Source organism: Lissotriton helveticus, chromosome 4_1, assembly GCF_964261635.1.
Source record: "Lissotriton helveticus chromosome 4_1, aLisHel1.1, whole genome shotgun sequence".
NCBI lineage: Eukaryota > Metazoa > Chordata > Amphibia > Caudata > Salamandridae > Lissotriton > Lissotriton helveticus.
In genome coordinates, this window is record NC_136063.1 from 415,558,377 (window position 1) to 415,583,712 (window position 25,336).

At 46.8% G+C, this 25,336-nt stretch overlaps 1 protein-coding gene across 1 annotated transcript in view; it reads right to left on the bottom strand.

Annotated features, from left to right (window-relative positions):
* The window catches only part of SPAG1 (sperm associated antigen 1), a 906,455-nt gene that overhangs the window by 437,387 nt on the left and 443,732 nt on the right, over positions 1 to 25,336 (bottom strand). Inside the window, exons 11-12 of the mRNA XM_078686952.1 lie at positions 16,791 to 17,165; positions 16,333 to 16,432 (exon numbers count right to left, since the gene is read on the bottom strand). Of these exons, the coding sequence (XP_078543078.1) occupies positions 16,333 to 16,432; positions 16,791 to 17,165 (475 nt within the window). The remainder of the gene's footprint in view (positions 1 to 16,332; positions 16,433 to 16,790; positions 17,166 to 25,336) is intronic.

Below are 25,336 nucleotides of genomic sequence, written 5' to 3' on the forward strand. Positions count from 1 at the left end.
CCAAGCTAAGACTCAATGGAGAGACTCAGAAGGCGACAAACCGGATGAGTGCAGAGGATGAGCACCAATGCATCAGAGCAAGAGACACATTTGAAACTGACCGCTGCTGGGCCTCGATTTGTAAAGAGGGGTGAGACGGGACACTGAACATTCCAATACGATCTCGCCATAGCAGGCAGTGAGGGACATTACCTCCGGGTTGCAGCCAAGAACAGGGGGCAACCTGAGAGCTATCGTCTCCCCCTACAGGTATCGGGTAATGGGATTTAGGCCCTTTGCAAAGTTGGGATGGCGGGAAGTATTTACACCGTCTTGCAGGGAAGCAGGGAAGGGACCTAGGGTAAATTGGAAAAGTTTTGGTTTCATTTGTTTGTTTGTTTTTTCATGTTATAAGGCACACAATAGACTCATGTCAGCGACTCCTATGGGGCTACACCACTATTCAGACCGTGCAGCGCACACCGTCACTGCAACACATGGCAGCTGCTCCTGATGCACCCACCAGGACCCGATATGCATGCAAATCCTACCCGTGATTTCCTGAAACATCAATGGTCTCCAAGTTAAGCTGAAACGCGGGTTAGTCCTCCAATATCTAAAGCGCAAGGCACCCGCAATAACAATGCTGCAAGAAACCCACCTGATGGGGACGACATGTAAGGCACTCAACAGATGGGGCTTTAAATTAGCGGTGCACTCAGAATTTACGACCGGCTCCCGTGGGGTGGGGATCCTTATTAGAAAACAATACCCAATAATAATTAAGAAGACATATACAGATGACCAAGGCCGCTTTGCGGAGATGATGTTACAGTGGGAGGGTCGAATGATCAATATAGTCTCTGTTTATCTCCCCCAGCGATTCATTCAGTGACATACCCGGCGCTTGGAGCGTTTCTGTTACAGCTCCCACAGGGCAATTTAATTATAGGCGGCGACCTCAATGCCACACTGGACGATATCCTGGACCGCACACCCTCAAGACACCAGCACCGGATGCACTCGGCCCATACAGACTTTAGAGACAATGGGTCTCACAGATATTTGGAGACACCGCTTCCCCCAGACACGATAAAACACATACCACTCAGGTGCCCACAACAGCTTCTCAAGAATAGATCACATACTAGTACCGGCGGGTGAAGTAGATCATTTCCTAGAAATCTCACATCTGCCAAGAGGCATCTCTGATCATTCTCCTATTAGTACTCTATACACATGGCAGACCACAACCCGCCATAGGGCATACCCTATATATCCTGGATACTTGAAAAACCCAGAGATAGAGATGGGATTATCAGATGCTACCAAATACTACTTCAACGAAAATGCAACTTCGGTCCCATCACCGCTTACACTGTAGGAGGCATACGAAAAAGTATTCCGTGGGCAGGCAATTTCACTGATAACAAATCATAAAAGGGAAAAAAATCCAGAGTGGAAACACTTGAGGTGGAATAGATGATCAAGAAAAGAATCAAGGGCAAGATCCTTCTGATGCTGCTGCACATCAGATGCTCCTCAAAAAACAAGAATATAAAGACCACCTTTGGGAGGAAACTAGGACACGTCTTTCTGCAACACAGCACACAATATATGAAATGGGCGACAAAGCAGGCAAACTTCTGGCCTGGCTCGATAAACGTGAAAAAGCGGATAGATGGGTGGCAGAACTTCAACTGCCTATGGGAGATACCTCACAGAACCCACAGGAGGTGGTAGATCTCTTAGCACACAATTATGAACAGGTTTACAACTCTACACACACGAGAACGCAGGAAGAGTTGGAGGACTTCCTCAGCGATATCCGCCTCTCTAAACTCACAGAGGATGAATCCCAGCTTCTGGAAGCAAAGCTCTCGGCGGATGAGCTAGCCCTGGCAATTAACAAAATTCAGTCCAGGAAAGCCCTCGGCCCTAACGGGATCCCCATAGAATAGTTTAAACGTAACGCTACGACGCTGGCGCCTTATCTTGTAGCAATGTTTGAGGCCAGTCTAGAGGTGAGGGAATTACCAGGGGACCAGCGAACAGCAACCATAGTGGCCATCCGCAAACCTGGGAAACCACAGATGGACTGCACCTCTTATAGGCCCACATCGCTGATAAACGAGGAAGCTGAAATATTGGCCAAAACCTTGGCCAACCGACTTATGCCTTACCGAGCCAAGTTAATACACCTAGACCAATCGGGCTTCATGCCGGGGAGAAATACGTGCCTAAACCTAAGGCGCCTCCATAGTGTCATAGGGCGCAGACATACTGTACAGGAAGATGCCATTGTGCTCTCATTAGATGCAAGAATGCCCTTCGATATGGTCGAGTGGCCCTTCCTGTTTGCTGTTCTAAAAAAATTGGGCTATGGTCCAACGTTCTGCTCCTGGATACAACTACTTCACACTAATCCCCTGGCACATGTAGTAGCAAATGGGCCCACCTCCAAGGAATTCCCAATACATCAAGGCACACAACAAGGCTGCCCGTTATCGCCACTGCTCTTCACCCTAATATTGGAACCCCTGGCAGCATGGATGCGACAAGACCCGGTCATTCGCGGGCTCCCCTGGACTGCCGACTGCGAGGATGGTATATCTCTGTACGCAGGCGATATTCTCTTATACCTGGCCTCTCCTAAAAGGTCTTTGTCGTGTCTCCTGGATATTTGTGAATCCTATGGCACATTCTCAGGTTACACAATAAATTGGGCGAAATCCGTGCTGTATGTCCTGTATGGCCCCCCGCGGTGACTATCGGCTGGATGCAATGTTACAATAGTGACAGATCACTTTAAATGTTTACACATCACGCACGACCCAGAGGTTTTCACGACCCTATATCTTCAAGCCCCCCTGCAACGGCTCTAAAGAGACACTAAACTCAGGCAGTCACTACCACGGACACTCCTGGGAAGAGCGGCACTCTTCAAAATGATGGTGCTACCCCGCTTTCTCTACGCCCTTCAAAATACGCCTTTCCAGATTCCCCAATCCTACTTTCGAGCCATAGAGGCAGAGGTCACCAAGCTCCTCTGGGATAACAAACCAGCTCGTATAGCGATGGTTAAATTGTACCAAACATGGTATGATGGCGGAATAGCTCTCCCAAGCACCCAGATATACTATTGGGCATCCCAACTAACTGTAATTAACAACTGGCTGAACGTCCCTCACACAGATCCAGCTCACGGGCTAGATAGGGTGGGACTGGGAGACGGAGGCCCGTACCGTGCACTGTACAACAAACCTCTGACCCTGCTGGGCCCTACGAACCACACGCTCCAGATATGGCATACAGTGGGTAGAAAACTGGGATGGCACAACACAATCACACAAACGCCGCTTTGGGTCACAGATAGATTGGGCAGGCTGGGCAAGAGTAAGGGGTTTTAACACTGGGATGATATAGGCAAATCCAAAGTCGGGGATCTCCAGCTACGAGGGAATATGCTTACATTTGCACAACTCCAATCCCAATATGAGATGGCACTGGCAGAACAATTCTGGTATTACCAAATTAAGCACGCCTAAGAGGCATCAATCCCGCCCGACACTAATCTACCCGAGGCCTCACCACTAGAGGACAGACTACTCATGGAACATATGGATAAAATGCAAATCTCCATGACATACCGGAAAATTATTAATAATGCGCCTGACCCCATGCAAAAACTCTGTGACAAATGGGCCGAGGAGTTGGGAGAATTAGACGATTCGGACTGGCAAGACGCACTTGCTTCACCTAGGGAGGTGGCAATCCCATCCAGACTCCGCCTGATACAACTTAAGATCCTACATAGAGTTTATTACACACGACCGACACTTCACAAAATAGGGAAAACTGATAACCAACTTTGTTTGAGGGACTGTGGGGCGGTCGGCATATTTTTCCACACTATCTGGGACTGCCCTGCGATAACAATATTCTGGAGATCAGTAATGGACAAGATCACATGATTCAGTGGCAACCCAGTCCTGCCTGAGCCCAAACGCTGCCTACTAAACATAAGGGAACCCACAGACCTTCAGTCCACAATGCAAACATGAGCAACCTTAGAAATGATGATAGCTAAAAAGAATATCGCTAGGCATTGAGGAGCTCTCGCCGCCCCCACACTCACGGAGTGGTGTAAAGATATGGATGTGGTGGCGGAAAAGACTGTATGTACGCAGGGGTTGCCCGAAAAAGTGGATAAGACTATGGTAGGGGTGGAACACCTGTAGAGGAGGTCTGTGCACCTTACCAACCATACCCCAAGATCCAGAAGTATTGTAATGAGATTATTAACCCCTTGGCTGCAGCGGTAATTACGCCGCAGCGCTAGGGGGAGGGGGGCCGCGCAGCGCTCCCATGCTCGTGACGGAACCACTCCGTCACGAGCCTCGGGCGAGTTGTGCTTGTGACGGAGTGGTTCCGTCACGGCCCCGCCCGCTCAATAGAACGCGCCGCGCAGGCGCAAAATCAGTGCCGCGCAGGCGCTGCAGCCGGGCTGTGACGGAACCACTCCGTCAGCAGCACAACGCGTCCGAGGCTGGTGACGGAGTGGTTCCGTCACCAGCATGGAAGGTGTTAATAATGTTGTAATGTGATAAACACGCACTATTTTACTGTATACCTATGACTAAGCAATTGAAGATAGACATCCTTAACTGTAGCTCTATCAAACCCACTAAATGTAATGATGCATATTTGTAATGCTTTATATATGTGTCTTTTTCTTTGTGGAAAAAAATATATATTTTTTCCACAAAAAAAAGGGTGACGACCACCAGGAGTTTCAAAATACCTAAGGTTCCAGGAAATTCCCATTCAGTAAAACACCAGTAAATCCCACAGATGTAAGGAACCAGGAAAGCCCCAGAAATTCCAAAATAAAGGGAAAACACAAGGAATTCCCAATGGCGCATGGAAGAATTTGATATCCAGAGTCTTCCAGAACAGGAGGCAAGCACACACAAGCCCTTGGAGATTCTTCACAAGCAGGATTCCACAGCAGGGCAAAAAGAGTCGGTCCTTTTCCTCCAACACAGACAGAAGCAGCACTGCAGGCCAACCTACCTCTCACTCAGAAAATATAGCACTCCTCACACGGTCTTTCTGCTCTTCTTCTTGGCAGGACCTCTTGTTTCTTGAAGTAATCCCATGTTCTGGGGTTTTAGGTCTAATACTTATACCCCAAGAGGTCTGTGATCTCTTTGTGGCAAGGGTCTCTGAACCCGGTCCAAACCAGTTCTGCATTCACTGGTGCAGCATGACTACAGGGGGCAGTAACAGCATTGTGCAAAAGGAGACACAGCCTATTCAGGTGTAAGTAACACTCCTCCCACCACTAAATGCAGACCAGGTCTATTCGGCCCTGGGCTGAGTAACCCAGACAAGGCAGGGCACACCTCAACCCCCCCTCAGTGACTGTCTAGGGTGAATGCACATCTCAGCTCCTGACACCCACACACCAGACACTGAATACACAAACAGCCAGAGGCATACAGAATGGTGAAGTAAGAAAATGTTCACATTCTAAAAGTGGTATTTTTAAACACAGGATTTAAAAAAACCTCCTTTAATCAAATGGTGGTTAATAAATTCTGAGTTCAGAGAGTTAAACATGATATTCCTATTTTGTCCCTAGGGAAAGTTACACATGTAAACGTGGTACAGTGCAACCCCAATATAAACCTATGGGATAGATAGCCTTTTAACAGTGAAAAATGAAATACAATGTATTTCACTATCAGGACAGGTCACACACACTAGCACATGTCCTACCTTTCACGTACACTGCACCCTGCCCACAAGTGTACTATGGGCCTACCTTAGGGGTGCCTTACATGTAGGAAAGGGAAGGTTTGACCTTGGCAAGTGGGAGCACTTGCCAGGACAACATGGCAGTTCACAACTGCACACACAGACAAGACAGTAAGTGTGAGATACATTTACAGGGCTACTCATGTGGGTGGCACAACCAGTGCTGCAAGCCCACCAGTAGCATTTGATTTACAGGCCCTGGATCACACCGAGCACTTTACTAGGGACTTACCAGTAAATTAAATATGCCAATCATGGATAACCAATCATTGTCACAATTTATACAGAGAGCATATGCCCTTTAGCACTGATCAGCAGTGGTAAAGTACCCAGAATCCTAAAGCCAACGAAAACAAGATCAGACAAATAGAAGTCAAACGGCAAAAAGTTTGGGGATAAACCTGTCAAAAGGCCAGGTCTAACAGCTACAGAAAAACTTAAATAAATATCAAAACTTAATGGTGCTCAGTATTATACAGAGCATAATTAAAGTTGACCACAGCATATCATCTGTAAAAGCTCTCCACTGGATTTTAGTCAACCTGTAGATTACAAAATGCTCTGCTGCTATATAGGAGTATATTAAAGGCTCTTCAACCACACTGAAACAACCAGACCTCTCTTACACTCTGAACCAATCAGACCCCTGCTCTAAGAGCGTGACTCTTTGACCAAGAGGAGCCAACCAGATATCTGCTCCAAGAGTTCGATTCTTTTTTTTTTAATATATATATTTTTAATTAATTAATTTCACAGTAAAAGTCACATCTAGTTCTTGGTCAACATTTTGGTGAACTATGCAATATATTGATACCATTAGGGAGAGCAAACCAGGTTCAGTCACGGTACTTCTGAAAAACGCGCTCCAATGCGTTGCAATTCCATTTCCACCGATGGGGAAACACAGGTCACCTCGATACACTTTCCATTTGCCCCATTTTTTTGTCCCACTTCTTTGGACAGCCCCTCGATTTAAATACCTCCTTCTCAGCTATCATGCATTTGTCAAATTCCTTTGCCCACATTCGATGAGAAGGCCTATCTGCCACTCCCCACTGTTTCGCAATCTCACACTTGACCAAGGTGTAGCCCAGTGTGGTTAGTTGTTGTTCCACTTCTGTGAGGTCAGTCTGTTCCGACATCTTAAGAATGCCCATTCGTGGTGTAAGGATGAGCCTCTTCCCCAGTGCATCTTGGATATGTTTTACAGCCCCCTCCCATACGGTTCGTACAACTGGACAGTCCCAAATTGTGTGTTAACAGGTTGCGTCTTGATGACAGCCACGTAGGCAGAGCGCATCAGATCGAGACTCATAAGTGTGATTCTTGAACCACTATCAATCAATCAGATTCCTGCTTCAAAAGTGTGGTCCTGCACAATCATTCTGAAGCAGCTTTCAGCCACATATGGTATTATACCAAAAAGCTTTGTCTCACCATCCTCCCTGATGGCAGATAGTAATTGACATACCTGGGGGTTTTAAGGCATATAAAGAAGAGACAGTCTGCTTTTCACACAGCTTTATAACTAAGCAATGAATTCATGGAGTGTGATCACTGGGTAGCTTCAATATTTAGCACACATTTAGAATGAACTTCTCATTATCACCACCAAATCAAATACAAGCTGTCTGCAATAACAGAAAGCCTCGACAACTTGTATTTCAGTCAGTCCTATACATAACACGAGTTAAAAGCATTCAATTGCTAATACAGAGATAGGCCTTTACAGAAACACACGATCAAAAGTGGCTCAGCCAGCCTATCTTACCTCGACCGTATTGGAATTTTCAGCAAGCCCAAGATTTAATAGTACTGGAGTCTTAACTTTGGTCTCTTACTATTAAACAGGTTTGTGAGCATAGGCAAATAGTATAATGACATCAACACTGCTGTTAATGACTTTCTTTTCTAGTGCTTCTTACCTGGCAACTCACACTACAGTTAAATGCATGCAAGCACCAAAGTACTTTTCAGTTTGCAACAGGCACTGTAAAAAACCCTCACGTAAAAGTGGGTGAAGAAAAAGGACCAGAATGCTGAAAAATTGTATCTGGCATTATGCTTTGCACTGGGAATGCACAGTATAGTTAGTGTATTTGGTTGACTAGTTAGTAATTGGTTTAATATTCACCTGGAATCGCATAGCTATTTAATAAATAAATTGCAAAAACAAAAAACGGATTTTCTAAAAACAGCAAAAAAGCATGCATCGCCTAATTTTTATCATTTTTATTTTAATACACAAACGAAAGCCAAAATAGAATATTAGAAAAAGTCGAGTTCTGCATTTTTTTTTAATACATTTCTGAGTGAAATTATTTTCTAATATTTCGTTTAGATTAACTAGTATTTGTGCATAAAATAAACTTCTACGAAAAAACATCTAATATCTTAAACTCTCTATTACGCTTCTCTTGGAATACTTTTTATTTTTTTAGAAAATGTAACAATGTGTTTATCTCTCCTATCACTACTGTCTTCAAGGAGACGTCAGAGAGCATCCTACACTTTCAACCCATTGAAAGAGATGCACTAGTCAGTTATTTATTCCGCGATATTTTCCCTGTGTGCTTTGTTTTCAGTGCATATGCCACACAGGGATGCTTGGCCTCTAGCAGAAGCAGGTCCGCAAAATATCCCTCTTCCGGTGCAATCACAGAACAGTATACTGTTTATTAATGTTCAGATGAACTTTGTACGGAGTTCGGTAAACCCCTACTCTGGGCAGTTGTGAAATAAGATAATTACATGTAGCTATCACGCGTTCATTGAAAGGAATATGTCGACATAATATTTCAGAAGAGGCAGGCTGAGACCACTAGACAGAACCTTGTGTGTGCTCACGCTCACATTTGCAATGTTGTGATACGAGGGATACTGTTGTAGTTGCTACCGCCTGCGTCCTCTCTAATGCATTACAAGCCAGTCACTCTATTTAAGGAGTTAAAGAGTATTTTGGCCCTGGACTAAGACTATCCCAATAACCACCGCCCTTTCAATGATTAGGTACCATTGCATACAAAAAAATTGGGGAGCCGCGTCCCACTGGCTGTTTTCTGCACTCTGTTTCTATGAAAACAAACTTTTTGCCAATGAGTCACACAACTATGTACATATTTACAGAACAACAATCTGCTGACGGCTTCTAGTCATGTGTTCATCTCTGTCGTGGGAGGCAAAGCCTCATGCTTAACATCCGGGAAGGGTTACCAACCACTGGGGGGTAAACTGCAAACTGTCCTTAGACACCAAGGACCTCTAAGCAGCATTTGACCATATTTACCTCAAAATTTAGCCCAGTTAATTCGCAACTTATGCTGGAGAGGTAGGTACTGTGCTTCACATCCTTCCTGGCCAACCGCAGTCAACAAGTCTTACTGGTCCGCTACCATCACATACCAGGTCCGCTAAAGTTCGGCATCCAACCACCACATGGGCGCACTGGCACACATACTGCTTGCTGGCAAATAAGATCTGCAGATATCACGGACATGCACATGACTTACAGATATTCTTAGTCCAGTACGCAGGGGCTTGCGCAGTTCAAGTGCAGGCAGCCCATCTGGTTCTCAGTATTGCTGCCAATTCTGAACAGTCAAACACCACACACTACTGCTATCGAACAGAAAGGCGAAGAACCTCCTTTATAAGCAGTGATTTGCAGGGGACAAAGTCGCAACGTTATGGCTTGCTCTTGAACCATGGTATGGGGTAGGAACGCCTAGCTCAGGCACCACACAAATAGCTTACAATAATTAGAATGCCCAGTGTTAGTCTTTTAAGTAAAAGACACGAGAGTTAATAATCATTAAGAAAAAGTGCTCTGTAACTTTAAGAATTTCATAGGGCATTATTTAATTATCTAAAACAGTCTTGGTTATACTGCCACTTTGGTGGGTCTAGAACTGGTTTACATTTGACAGGACAAAGCCTCAGAGCAAAGCATAAGAATCTGCTCTTAGGGCGATCTAATGGCACAGTTCCATAGCTGATTCCGGTCTCTGTAGATCTTCGCCATACAGCTCTACGGGAGCCAGAAACGGTGACCGCAGTTCTCAATCCATCGTGGTTGCAAGAGGTAACAAAGTATGAGGCTTGCAGTTGTTGGGGGGAGAAGAAATCCATCTCGGAGGGCATGGAATTCAATGAAGTGCTGTGGGACTTCTTGGAGAGCTCAAACAGTCACTCACAGTGAAAGGGAAAAGGCTAAAGCGAAGACGCAGGATATAGGTTCCTCGTGTTGCTGAAGAAATAAGAAATGATTAAGGCTTAATGACCTAGTCAGTTCCTCTATGTCACTTTAAGAAATATGTACGGTAAATGCGTGGTGCAGGCTCACAGGCCTCACACGGTGATCAGTGCCACAAACTCTGTGTTTCACCACAGAGAACACGCGACTTCAGCAGCACTACTTGCAAGAGAATGCCTGCCAAAGTGGGCAGCTATTACAGCCTTCCAATCACGACAGGCTCCACGCTTCTGACTTTCTCAAGGTAAGTTTCTAAACTCTGGCTCTCACTGACCAGGGCAGGTCCCCTCCTCGCTTGCACACTCCAACTCATGGGTTCTTCAGCAGCATGCACAGTTCTTAGAGTATAGTCCTTACCCGTAAACAGTGGACAGCCATGATTCCGATCTTTAGTCCTCGAGTTCCTCTACATGGTTATGCAGAGCTTCAAGAGTGAAAAGGGAGAACACAGGACCCAAGTGACCTGTCAAATTTATAGCTAAACCAAACATTTGGGAGGACCAATAAACTCAAATAGCATTTGTGTTCAAGACGCCTCCTGTCCATGGTAACTAGTTTCAGGTTAAACTGTCCTCCTGGATTTTATGCATTGAACTCAAGCAGTCCCTGCTATTCTGCACACATCATAAGATGTGGAAATGGGTCATGTAGCCACTTTTACCTTAAGAGGTGTTAGACTAACCTTGCCTTTTGGTAATTTCTGTGCGTTTGGTGTGGTGAAAAGACTAGCCTACTGGAACTCAATCCAGGTAACAATAAAAGCTCTCTCCTTCCTGGAAGATGGTGACTGGAATCCAAAAAGATGCACATGGCTTCATCAAACATGGCTTCATCAAACATTATCGTGGATGAGGCGAAGTGAAAGGAGAAGTCAGCAGGGGAGGGGTCTACCCACTATAGAGCATCCTTTAACCATAGTAGTTTTATAGTTATCAATGGGGGGGGGGTGTACACAGGCAGACCACCATACAGGTTTTCCAAACAGATTCATACATGCTACACAGACAATTAGAGATTTGAGGTGGCCCATTTATGTGCAAATACAAGCATTTTACCAGGAAGAACAAGTGGGAAATCTCCCTACCTAGATGTAGGCAAAAAAGGCCTGGACTCCACTACTGAGATCAGCTGCCACCAATCAACAGTAGTATTATTTCTTTGCCATGGGGCAACTGTCGCCCAGGTTAGCAGGAATACCACTTTGGATGGTCCCCAAATGTACTGTAGAGTCAAACACTCTTGTCAAGCAACATACGGTAATTTAGAACACTTGCCAAAAGACTTCTGATACACGTCTTTTGTGCGACAAACTACAGCGGGTCTGCCAGAGCATAAGACTGAAGATTAAGATGTCATATTAACATTGCCAGGGTTTTTTTAACCTATAGCCCTACTTTAAACAGGAGGAGGGATAATGAGCCAGACAGGGAAACCAGATACAGCCCATGAAAGAAAAAATGTACCTATGATACATTCAAGTCATAAGCTTTTATTCGATTTGAAAAATACAAATCATACAAGCAAAAACAGCTAAAAACAATTCATTGCATGTAAAATAATTCTAAAAATGACTCAAAATGTACTCAGGAATAACACATAAGGGTACCTATGTTGACATACACTGGACAACAATATGTATTTAAAAATGTGAAACAGCTAAAAAGCTTATAAAAAGGAGGGTCATATAAGTACAGACAGGAATAAATATTTTTATCGCACCAAGTGCATTTCCTGGCAGCTGTACTTTAGAGCTAAATATCTAATATGGCTCGGGCAGACATGGGAAAAATAATAAAATATTAAAACGAACAGACGTTTACATACTATAGGCATAATACAACATAAACAGGGACATTGATGTACAGACAGGAATATGTAAGATTATGGCAACACTATGCTCTTCCTGGCAGCTGTACATTTCAGGATAAAGGTAGCAACAAAAAAACAAATATCCACATTCTCTAGAGAAGATAATAATACTAGAGCACTCTTTGTAGATCTGATATTATGTTTTAAAAAGATGGGTTTAAGATACTTTACCCTTAAAAAGTGATAAAATTTACAGAAAAGTAAAAAATGACAACAACTCTGACGTGAGGTGTTGTCGCACGGGCAGGGCATTTCTGATCTAATTTTCTGAATTGGAAAAGCAACAAGATGGTGTACAATACCCAATCTAACTCGGGTTAACACGAATTGGTGGGAGGGACGGGATACATTTGCAAGATAGGTTTGAAGCCCCGGAGATAAGTTCAGTTCCTTATAGAACCTCACAGTGGCTAACTTTCCATACACCTTATCTCGCTCATTCTTTTTAAAATTAATAAATGTTTGTTTGATCTCCTTTTTGGGGATTGCTACTGCCAGTTCAGGGTCTAAAAGAACATCAATATCAAATAAGGTTTTATACCAGAAATGGATGTATTTCAACCACTGAATTCGTGATGAGTAATCCAGACCTATACAATCAAGAATAATTTCTTGAGTGAATCGTGTCTCAGGCTTAGCCCAAATAGAACGCCACAATAAGAGTGGCCGAACGGCTGCTAAGTCAGAGATATACACGATCCCTACCTCATCATGGATTAATTGTACACAGGCGGAAGGGGGGGCACATAACAGTCTCTTTAAAAACTTGTTTTCATCTTTTTGAAGCGAAGGGCCTTCAGTATGACCCCACACGCCAGCCCCATACAATGCTGAAGAAACACATCGAATGTTATATATATTAATCATATCTGGGATGCTTCTTGAACCAAGCTTAGAAGCAAAGCGGAATATACTGTTAGTAGTCCGCAGCATCTTCAGTCTGATGTTATCAAACTCTGAAGACCATGACCCGTCATAGTTATATGTGATTCCCAAATAACAAAAAGATTTAACATGTGTCATTTTGTTGCTATCCAAATAGAAGTTATGCTTCGGTTTATTTACAACCCGCCCGCACGACATTACATAGGTCTTGGACTTATTCACACGGAGCCTCCTATTTTGAATAAACAGCAGAAAACTATCAATTAGTCGCTGTAACCCAAGCTGGGTGCGGGATAGGAGAACAGCGTCATCCGCATATAATAAGATTGGGACAGGTTTACCTCCTATCAGGGGGGCATCTGCTGGAATATCGGCCAGTTTACGATCAATACAGTTAATAAAAAGGGAAAATAAAAGGGGGGCTAATACGCATCCTTGGCGAATTCCCCTTGAGACTTTGAGGAACGGAGTACATTCGCCTAGGGTACCGTAGCGAACCTTGCAGGAAAGTTTCTCGTAAAGCCTGGCCAAAAAATGAACAATTTCCTTCGGTGCCCCTGACTCTAACAAAACCTCCCAAAGAATAGCGTGATCAACTAAATCAAACGCGCTGCTCAGGTCAGCAAAACATAAGAAAAGGTTGCCCTTTTTAACTACAGTATATTTGTTCAAAATGAGGTCCAAATTTACACATTGCTCCAGAGTGCCCATGCCTTTCCTAAAGCCATATTGCACCTTAGTTAAAATATTCGAATCTGTTGCCCAAGTTGCGAGCCTTTTGAGCAGAATTCTGCTCATGACCTTTACCGAGGCGTCCAACAAAGAAATAGGACGATAATTGGAAGCCTCAGATTTACTGCCTTTTTTAAATAAGGGAATGATTACTGATTGGCCCCAGGAGGGGGGAACATTACCTTCTGCTGCACAGTTAAAAGTCCTTACCAGAATAGGAGCCCACAGGTTTGGTTCTGCTTTTAATAGATCGATGGGGACCCCATCTGGGCCCGGGGCTTTTCCCCCCTTGCTGTTAAAGAGTCCTTCATGACCCTCCTCCAGGGTTATTCCCAGGGGTAGAGGTATCCAGGGTGAGGCCTCGGTAGCTGATACAACTAAGGGTGTCCCGTCTGGGTTAAAAATACTAGTGAAATGAATGATCCATTCATTACATGCAACATACGAGGTTAATACTGGAATACCATCAGTATTTTAAAAAGGGCTATTAATTGTTTCCCAGTAAAGTTTACAGTTTTTAGTCTCGGCTGCTTCCTTTAGTTTATCCCAAGTTTCACTTTGTAAAACCTTTTTCCTATTAAAAATTGCCATTTTATAGGTAAACCTTAATTGCTTTATTCCGTTGCTGTCACGGGGTTTGGCGCGTAATGCCTTCTTCAATTGCTGTAGGGCGATTAAACACGGTCAAACCAACCGCACTTTATAGCTCTATTGGAGGGGGATGTCTTGGTAAAAATGCCTTCTATAATGGTATTAGTTTTAATAAAGTGTGACAATAGGAGGTCAGGGTTAATAACATTGTTTAAACAATAACTGATCTCCATTTTACAACTAATTATGACCTCCCTCTGTTTGGCCATAGAGTTTATTCCAGACCATCTAATCCTCATACCATTGGGTCTGATGGGGACTAAATCAGTGGAACAAGTTTCGCCAGTCACTGGAGTTGCGCCTCGACCCGGGCATTCAACCCACATATCACTGGAGTACTAGAACCCATTCCGGGTCGGAAATACAAACGGAACGGGGGATCTATACAAAGAGATTAGAGCCCTGAAGAAGTCGCTGCGCACAACATTTAAGCGCGACAAAACATGTGTTGGCTAAGGACCTCAAGATTAAACTGAAGTGACTGTTTCAACAGAGGAACAAGTGTTTTTTTTTATTGTTGTCAATGATACATAATATATACTGTTGGCGTGTGCAAGGGACTGTTTTGGTCAACTCTCTGCAAGGCGGTACAGGAGAAGTTCTTTATCCCTACAACCTACCATCTGGAAATAGTTGGAAATACTTAGGTTGGGGTTTGGAGTATTCTTACACGATCCCCAGGCACTCCCAAGAAAATGCTGGAATTTTTTTTGGGGCCACCCTGAATTTTACAGCATAACTGTTCAAATGTGTTAGCTCTAAATCTTGGATTTTATAGACAGGGAAGCTAATATTCAATTACTTCTGAGGCTGCCACAGTATCCTTGAGCAGCCTTTCTCTACAAGAGCAACTCATATATATATATGTGGTCTGTATCATACTGTTAATCAATTAGTATGAATCATAGGAAGAGGCCAAAGGTGAAACATCTACCCTTGGTGGTGCATGCTTTCATTGAGCACATTATAAATGTTTGAGTTGCCACAGGGGCGCCACAGAAGCAACACAGGAGCAATCCACACAAATGTACGTTATACAACCTACCAAAGAGTGTGCTCTTGCAGTCTACCGAGGAGAAACTCATTCGGAGTGAAAAAAACAACAAGCAAAAACCCTGTGTCCTTGGACATAACACCAATTTCGGTTTACTGTGCCATGACATAAGGTCCATCACTATAACTGTGCCAATAAACAGTCAATTAATTTTCAAGAAGATAAGATTTAGGCCTAGGCTCAACCCGTTAAGAAAACTTGGCCGCACGACAAACTACTCCCTTTTTTTTTTAACCAGATTAGTTTTCCCACTTAAAAAACAGAAAAACACAACGACTGCACCAAGCTGTCAACACACATTTCCCCAAAACAAGAATGCCACATTGCGGTATGACATGGTTTTAGTTTAAAATGAATACCTGAATGACAATGCATGCCAATTTAGTCATCAGTGAGCAACTATGTTCTTCTGGAAAAGTGAGGTCCAGCATACTGCTACTATTAAACTCAAAACGAATGTCAAATGTGCATCTGCAAAGTAAGCAATTAACTGTACCAAATGATATACATTTGCGCTCTTTTTTTGCAACTAATGCACACACATACACACACTATTCTCGTGATGTATTTCTAAAAGTGTCTGGCAGGGTGCTGCGTGTCCACATAGACATTGAGGCTAGTAACAGAACATGACTGGCTCCCATAAAGGCACATGCTCTAATTTAGTCAAAATTGGTGTGATGCTGAGAAAGCTGATGTGATGCTGAGAAATGAATTCATATTATGAATACATTCATATACATTATGCCAATGCTTAATAACGAAATGTGAGGTTATTGGCATTCCTTCTTGTCTGCAAACCCTGGCAGCACTTGCAGATAGGATAACCCAAGGACTGAACCCTAACTGAAAGGAATGCAGCAAGCATCTTCACAGCACTGCTGTTGCCAGGCAGGCAAGTGAGGCACCAAAAACCAGCCCCGAGGGCACATCCACAGTCTTAAACATATTTCTGGCATCATCACCACCTTAATTCGCATTCTTTATCTGATGAATCTGGCATGCACATACTCGGAGTTGATTGTGGGTTGGAAGTCCCAAAGGCAGCTCTGGTAGGGAGACTGGGGAGGGCCCCGCTGTATCTTACCTGGTGCAGTCGTCAATGCAGGACCCGCAGCTGCCATCCTTCAAGTAGCACGCCGCTCTATTGGAGTACAGGATGCTCAGCTCTTCCGGGATTGCCGCCCCTGAAAGGATTTATAATTCATTGCGTTAAAATTAATTGGCCAAGCCGGTGTAACCAGACGCGAGCGCGGCGTGCATTTTCCGAGTATCACTGCAGCGAGGCGGCCTGCTGATGAAGCAGAGTCCTGGAGGACCGGCGCTTCCTCAGTCCCCGGGCCCCCCAGAGGCACTGCCCGCTGGATCACAGCGCACACACACATGCCACCATTCTGCTCGACACCTCATTCTCTAAGACACTGAGTCACGGGGAAGGAATTCGCGCTGTCATTTCCTGACAAGGAGGGCGAGTTCTGCACCCTGCTGTCAGTCAGCCAGTCCCGTCAGAACACAATGTGGAAGGGAAGGGAGAGGCATACTCACCGGTGCTCTCCAGGCTGTCGATGGCCTCCGAGTACTTGGCCACCGCCTCTCCGAACTGGCCGTGCTGGAAGAGCTCATTGCCCTGGCTCTTGAGGGTGGCCGCGCTGGGCGGCAGCCGGCTGGCGGGGCCGTTCGCACCTGGAGCGGCGCTCCTCGGCTCGGTCCGCCCGGGGCCGGCGTTCCTCGAAATGTCAGCCTCCTTTGGCCGGTTGCCTTTGTTCCCCGGCGACGGGCGGCTGTTCCCTTCGCTCTCCGCCTCCTCCCTCGGTCTCCTGGCCGGCGACTCCTCTTCTCGGCCGGGAAACTTTTTCTGCGCGTTGCCCATTGCACTCCGCCTCTGCGCTGCGGTCTCTCCTCCCGCGGGCACTCCGGCGTCTACAAGGAAGTTGAGCAGCTCAGTTAGTACGCGCATCATCAGGAGGAACCAATGCAGCGCCGGGGAGGGGGAAGCGGCCGGCGAGACCTGGCCGGGGAAGCTTCAGAGGCGAAAATACATAAATCCGCCGCGGGGACATTGATTATTACTCAAGGGAAGCCCTGCGCCCCGGCAGCACGGCTCTTTTATGTTCAGGGGGAGGTGCAGGTCTCGCGCGGCTGCTCCCCCAGCTCCGGAGCGCAGCGAGCACCCCTTGGGGGAGTCATCGGAAGGTGCCTTATACAACCCTCCCACTTAACCCTCTGGGGCTTTAGTGCACGTGAAACAAGCACTCATTCAACTGCTGCAGCAGCTGAGAGGACGCAAGGAAACAATGTATTAACGTCATTAAGTACAAGCCTGGCAAGAAATCACCAGCTGACATGCTACAGCATACACAATGTATCAGCATACACAAAAGGCACAATACCGCAGGACAACATACTTGTGAAGTAATGTTGTCCCAAACACGAAGACGCTTAATTATCTGCTACTGGGCGTCTGTGTCACGGATCATTCTGAGGTGTTTAGATATGAAGTGCATAGAAATATTTAGTTCACGAACTCTTCACGTTTGAAATGACATTTGATTCTCATATGGCCGACACCTTTCCATTTCCTGAGCCCAATCCTCATGTATATGCTCACTCATGCCAAGGATATCCCTTCCAAAGTGAGGCCCTGACTGCAAGCTCTCGGTGGCACACACTGTTAGGCAACGTTTCGCCTCCAAGCAAGGTCAGATCACGTCAGTGGTAAATGAAGTAAATAAGCACTGGCGTTAAAAGCATGAGATCAATAGAAAATAAAGGTAGGACAGTGAATAAAGGCGATTAGAGATATCATAGGCAAGTGCGCTTTTTCTACGGACTGATTGGTTTAAATTTCAATTAAGATGACAGTATTTCAAAGTCACACATTCTATATTAATAATCGTAGATTCATATATTACAGTATTCCACATTCCTTTGACAGGCATGTCACTTGAAGAAAAGACAGCAACAGAAGAACTGCACTCAAATAAAACAAGTGACTGTGGTCTAAAATGCATTCTATAAACAATTATACATATACATTTTTAAAAAATGCCATGGAAAGCTGTACATGATTTTTATATTTTATATATATATATATATATATATATATATATATAAATACAAAGTTTATTGCATAGATGACTTAAAACCATGACAATATAAGACATTTAAAAAAGACATAGAATACAAAAAGACAAAAGAAAATAATGGTTCCTTGCGAGACCCTGTGGGATAACTGACGCATTGTGCCCAAAAATTAAAAACTCAATAAGTACAAGCGGTTTTAGTTAAATTTAAGATAATTTAACTATCTGCAATTTGTTATAATTAAACCAATTTGAATTTTTTATAAGAGAAATAAAAATAGCTTAAAATCCACCGCAAAAATGTGGTAAATGATTAACAGGTATTAAAACTCAATTGCAAAGTGACCAAGTTCTACAATGCCTGATGTCCATGGTGCAAAAACTAAGTTATTGATTCATGATCATCTCAATACTTTGTTGTGATTTTTTAAGGAGGTCTGCACAGCTTTAAATAATTTGTCTATTCTTGCCAATTCGAGGGGCACCATAGTACTAAAAGTCCAGTTCATTGCATGATTAAATGTTCTTATACCATGGGTTAAAAAGAGTGGCTTGAATAGAGATCGCCAGAAGTCGAGCAACGTCAGGCAGCTGCAAAGTAATTGTAAAAAAGTTTCCGATTTGTAGCCGCAAAGTCTACACTTAACTATATTAGAAAGCAGTGGCTAGTTGGGGTAAAGAGTTTAATGTGTAATGCCAGCACCCTTGCTGCCAAGATTTGGGTTAGGCAAACTTTCCCTATTGCACAGTTAACATAAGGTTGTGCCTGAAGTCCAACTTGGCTGTTGTTGTATGATGCAGCCAGAGCTCTTAATGGCGGTGTAGACTTAATGGTTTGCAAGTCCGTAGTCTTAGAGAGTAGTTTAGTTTGATTTTTCGTTATACTTTTTATTGCGGTATACATAATATGTATATATATATATATGTGTGTATGTGTGTGTATATAAATATATATATATATATATTTATATAGTCGATGGGTCGTATCGTTGGCGGTGCAAAGATCCAGGGGGATCCAGATTGCGCTGGGCCAGTGGTCTTGGCGGTGCTGCAGGTGTGCCGGCAGCGGTGACAGCTGAAGGGGCCGTGGGTGTCAGCTGGTGATGCTAGCTTGCAGTTATTGTGGCCTGGGTTGAGAGCGTGGCGTGCTGCTGGGTCGTATCGTTGGCGGTGCAGAGATCCAGGGTTCCTGTTGCTGGTCTCAGTCGGGTCGCGGACGGGCGCAGACGGGCTTGCCTTTGGCACCCCGGTGGATTGGCCGCCATTAAGTAGCAGTTGGGGAGCAACCAGCCCAATCCAGCTCCCCTCCCAGCTCCCGCCTGTCCAGCCCTCCCCGACCCCTACTTAATGGCGGCCACGCCACCAGGGTGCCAAAGGCAAGCCCGTCTGCGCCCGCCCGCGACCCGACTGCGACTAGCACCAGGAACCCTGGATCTCTGCACCGCCAACGATACGACCCAGCGGCTCTTCACGCTCTCAACCCAGGCCACAACAACAACTGTAAGCTAGCATCAACAGCCGACACCCACGGCCCCTTCAGCTGTCACCACTGCCGGCACACCTGCAGCACCGCCAAGACCACTGACCCAGCGCAATCTGCCCGCAAGAACACAACCGAACCGAAGACCCTGCAATGCATCCTCCTCAATGTCCGATCCCTCCACAAACACACCACCGAAATCTGGGACCTCCTCGACAGCTCCTCGACAGCACTACCCCAGACGTAGCATTCTTTACCGAAACCTGGACCAACATCACCTCGGGACCGGACATCGCCATCGCCATTCCCCAAAGATACAAGATCTCCAGGAAGGACCGCCCCACCCGCCCTGGAGGAGGAATCGCCATCATCCACAAATCCACCCTCCGCCTGAGCACACTCCCCGACGAGCCCACAGACCTGATGGAACACCTTCACTTCAAGATACTGGCCAGCCCTACCTATACCCTCCGTGGAACCCTCATCTACCGACCCCCTGACTTTTTGCCAAATCCATCGCGGACATCATCTCCCCCGCATGCCACCGCGTCCGACAGTGCCAACACCATAGCCACCCGCAAGAAAAACAACAACACCCACGCCAAGAAAGCTAGATGGTTCACCACCAAACTTTGAGAGTCCAGATGCACTTGCCGCCGCCTCGAAAAGGCCTGGAGGAACTCCAAATCCACAGAAGCCCACACTAACTTCAGAGCCGCCTCCAACGCGCACCACCAACTCATCAGAAAAACGAGGAAAAAAGAGATTGAAGAGCTAATCTCCACTCATGCACACAACAGCAAATAACTCTTCAACATCAAGGAGTTCACCCAACCCACCAGCAAGACCACCAACATCCCTCACTCACAAGACCTCTGCGACAAACTCAGCACCTTTTTCCACCACAAAATCAAGAGCATCTACGACAACTTCGACAAAGACAACATAACACATAACCCTCACCAACCACCCCCGACACGCTGAAGCCAGCGATCGACAACTGGACAGCCCTCACCACCGAAGACCCACTTAAGACGATGAAGTCAATCCACTCCGAGGTCCCCACGGAGGGAGAGTGCCCAGTAACATCCGACTGACCCATGAAGACCTGTTTCACACGCCAAAGTAACCCGTGGATGAGAGCCCCCTTGGTGGTGAGGTGGTTCTCCACCGTGTGACCGCCTGCCCTTGCTCCTGCCTGGCCCGGATGCGGAGCCCTATCACCGTGATCCAAGGGACCACTGGAGGTGAACAACTGACGACGGCGGTGACGGTCAGTCCTTCCTGCCGCCGTCGGCCGAGGATCCGGCTGGCTGGACAAACGAGAAGGAGACCCGCATTCAGTGGGCACAGCGAGCTGAGGCTCCTTCACCTGACACCCTTGGGTAGACGCGGAACCGGCGAAACATCCTCCGGATTGCGAGTGGAACCCGGGACGTGGGGTGCCTCGCGATCCGCCCAAGATATTCGACGACCTGACCTAGCGAACCATGGGGAAAAGAGATATCCCGCCGAAAGTGCCCAAACAGGGGACCATGGACAATTTCACTGCCCCGCGCACGGCCACGGTGGGCCCCAACGACACGTCTGGTACGCGCTCGGACACCGCGCTGCTGATGGAGGCCATCCAGGCGTCACGGACGGATATCCAGGAGTCCAGGGCTGCCCTGGAAGTAAAAATAGGAGAAGTATGTTTGGAGGTGACACTTCTGCGACAGGACTTTAGGAACCTATCCGACAGGGTTAACTCTGCAGAGACGCGGATGGGTGAGGCGGAAGACTCGATCACTACCCTACGCAAGGACATGGCGGAACTGCAGGCATCTCACCGCCAACTTCTATGGAAGGTCGATGATGCTGAAAATAGAGCGCGATGGAACAACCTCCGCTTTGTTGGCTTTAGAGAGGGAATTGAGAAAACTGATATGGTATCCTTCCTGCACACGTGGCTTACGGAGACCTTCCCTACGGTGCAATTCTCCCCTTGCTTCATCATAGAGAGGGCACATAGGGCCCTCCTGGCGAAACCTCTGGAGGGAGCAAGACCACGACCAGTCATAGCACGCTTTCTTAATTTCGCCGACAGGGACCTCATCCTGAGAGAGGCAAGGAAACTGGGTGAGATACGTCTGGAAAATGCTCATATCATGGTCTTTCCCGACTAAAGTCAGGAGGTACAAAAACAACGCCACGCCTTCGACTCCGTGAAGGCAAAACTCAGAGACTTAAAGATCACATATATGCTCCTCTTCCCAGCAAAACTCAAGGTGATATATAAGGACCAGTCACTTTTCTTCACTCACCCGGAGGACGCTTGGCAATGGCTGGAGGAACGCCCGATCCTAAACAGCAGGGAAAGAGTCAGCAGAGATACGTCCGAAAGATCCCTACATAGTGCAACCCACTGGGAACTTCCGAAAGCACAAAGGCTGAGACTTTCGAGGAGGTCAAGGAGGCAACTCCAGACGACACCCTACCACGGCCGTGATATGGGACCCTCGCGGAAAGGGCGTTCGGCCTCGCCGACTGGGACTGCCGGGACGGGCTCACGATTTGCTGGACTACGATCGAATGCTCGCTCGGAGGACGGAGATGAAGATGAACTGGCAGGCCGCACGTCTGGAGAGGAGGAAGTAGATGAAGGAAGTCAATCCGCACACCCGCTGGTGGAAGAGATCCGAGTGATGGAGCAGGACTTCTCTGGACAACTAAGTGTGCCTGAATCAGAGACGCAAGACTCCAAATCATGAACTGCTGGGATATGGACCATTGAATGTACTTAGTGGAGCGCAGATATCCCCGCGATGACACGCTCTTTGAACGGTGGTGTGCTTGGGCCATGGGAATGGCAGCCAGACAGCGGAGAGGAGAGCACGCAAGTTGACACGCTTCCTTGTTTCACAAGTTTTATTGTTCTTTGATTCTTTGTTGCCTGGGTGCTTGATAGGGAGGGTGTTTGTGGGTGGGCGACAGGCCTACTCCTGCGGAAAGTTATGTCCTATCTAAGGATAATACTGGAAGGGGAGGGAGGTGGGGAGTGGGGGGGGAGAGGGAGTTCTCATGTTTGTTCGGACGACGGTCCGGGGAGGGAAGTTGGGGGGGTTACGATTTCACTGAACTCATGCAGCAGCGCACACTGAACTCACGCTTCACCTACACATGCCGGGGCCGGGCCGCATGCAGATACCATGTTCCCCAATGGCAGGTACCGTAGTCACTCCAGTAGGGGGAGATAGGAGATTGAGCATCCTGACATGGAATGTCAATGGTCTGGGTTCTAAAATCAAAAGAGGCCTGGTGAATGCCTACATTAAGAGGGTGGACCCAGACTTTACCTTCTTGCAAGAAACACACCTCAAGGGTACTCTGTGCGCCTTTATCGCTCGGGGGAGACACAGGGTCTTAGCACATGCAGGATACACCTCTGGCTCTAGAGGGGTGGCAGTCATCGTTAAAAAGACCTCCCCATTCTGCATCACACGCACCTGGCTTGACCCACAAGGAACCTACGTCGGAGTGCAGGGCACCTGGAAAAGACGCACTTACACGCTTGTCTCGGTCTATGCACCGCCCAAACTGCAGCCCCGTACACTCACAGCACTTAACCATATACTATTAGAGACCTCTGATACGATATAAGTGGTGGGAGGGGACTTTAATGATGTCATGACCACCGGCCGCGACAGATCTGGAGACATGGCTAGAAGCGAGCACCAGACCACACTCTGTAGTCAGATGTCTGCCATAGGACTTACAGACATCTGGAGGTGGCTTCACCCGACACAACAGGCATACTCATACTACTCCGGGGCGCATAAGGTGTTCTCGCGACTCGACTATATTTTTATGTCCCGCCAATACCTGAGGGCAGATGATATTGCAGAATACAGGGCCAGGGGCATATCGGACCACTCGCCATTGTATGTTAGGGTAGGACAGGACCAGAGTAGACACCCGGGATCTTGGCGTCTGGCGGCCTGGGATTTACAAAACGCGACCATACTTTGAGGGATACGGGCTGACATTAAGGTGTATCTGGCAGAAAATGAGGGTACGGTCGAATCCAGTGTTACTCTGTGGGAAGCCCTGAAGCTGGTACTTAGGGACAGTATAAATTCTAGGTTGGGTGAAGAAAGACGGAGACTCCAGGCTGAAGTGGCCGCCCTGGAACAGGATATCCTGGAGAGGGAAAGGGACTATTTGGCCCAAGCAAACGCCGAGACCCTTAGAAGGCTTCTAGATACTCAGAAACTATATAGGGAACTGGTGACTGACGAAGCGAAGACCCAGTCCCTTGCCACACTTCACAGGCTATACGATGTAGGGGACAAGTCGGGGAAGCTCCTGGCGTGGCTCAGCAGGAAAGAACGGGCGGCGAGGTGGATTGACAGTATTAAAGCCAACGGTGGCGATACTGTCAACACTGATACGGAGATAGCCGAAACTTTCGTCACGCATTTTGAGGCATTCTATGCAGCTCGTGACCTTGCCACTCAAGAGGAGGCGCTACAGTATTTAGGTGCAACAGTCCTACCGACCCTGCCACCCGAGTCCATGGACGCCCTAGAGGCAGACATAACGGTAGATGACATCAGCGAGGCCATTGCAAGATTGAGACCAGGTAAAACCCCGGGTCCTAACGGCTTCCCGGCGGAGCTCTTTAAACGAACAGCGGACCTACTGTCGCGTCACCTTAAAGGCCTCTTTACCGGTGCCTTTGGGGAGGGAGAGCTACCCCCAGACCTGGCTAGGGCCACGATTGTCCCAATATATAAAGAGGGCATACCCCGAGAGGATTGCGCCTCATACCGACCCATCTCCCTACTGAATACGGAAGTGAAACTGTTAGCCACGATCTTGGCATCCCGCTTGAGAACAGTTATTACAGGTCTGGTTCATCTGGACCAATCAGGCTTTTTACCAGATAGAGCTACTAAATTGAACCTCAGAAGAACCCATAACTGGCTACAAGAAGTACGGGACCGCAGTGACCCCCATTGGTTCCTTTCCCTGGACGCCGAAAAGGCGTTCGATGCAGTGCATTGGCCCTTCCTCTTTGCAGTTTTATGTAAGTTCGGTTTCGGGCCGAATTTCATCCAGTGGGTGCGGCTCCTCTACACTGCCCCGAGAGCCAGGGTACGGGTGAACGGGACTCTATCGCGCGAGTTCCAGATTCAGAGAGGTACTCGACAGGGATGCCCCCGGTCCCCCCTCTTGTTCACGCTCACAATAGAGGTGCTCGCCGCCAGGATCCGGCAAAACAATGACATTTGTGGTTTTATGCGCTGCGACGCTGACTCGATGCCTGAAAAAATTTCGCTGTACGCAGACGGTGTCTTGCTCTATGTAACCGAGCCAGACACCTCGATCCCAGAGCTCTTCCGAGAAATAGAAAGCTATGGCAAGATAGCCGGACACAAAATAAACTGGCACAAATCAGTACTTTACGACCCTGGGGGTCGCAATCGATGGGGGAGTTTACCAAAAGATCTACTGACAACCTCCGAGGGCTTCCAATACCTCGGGAT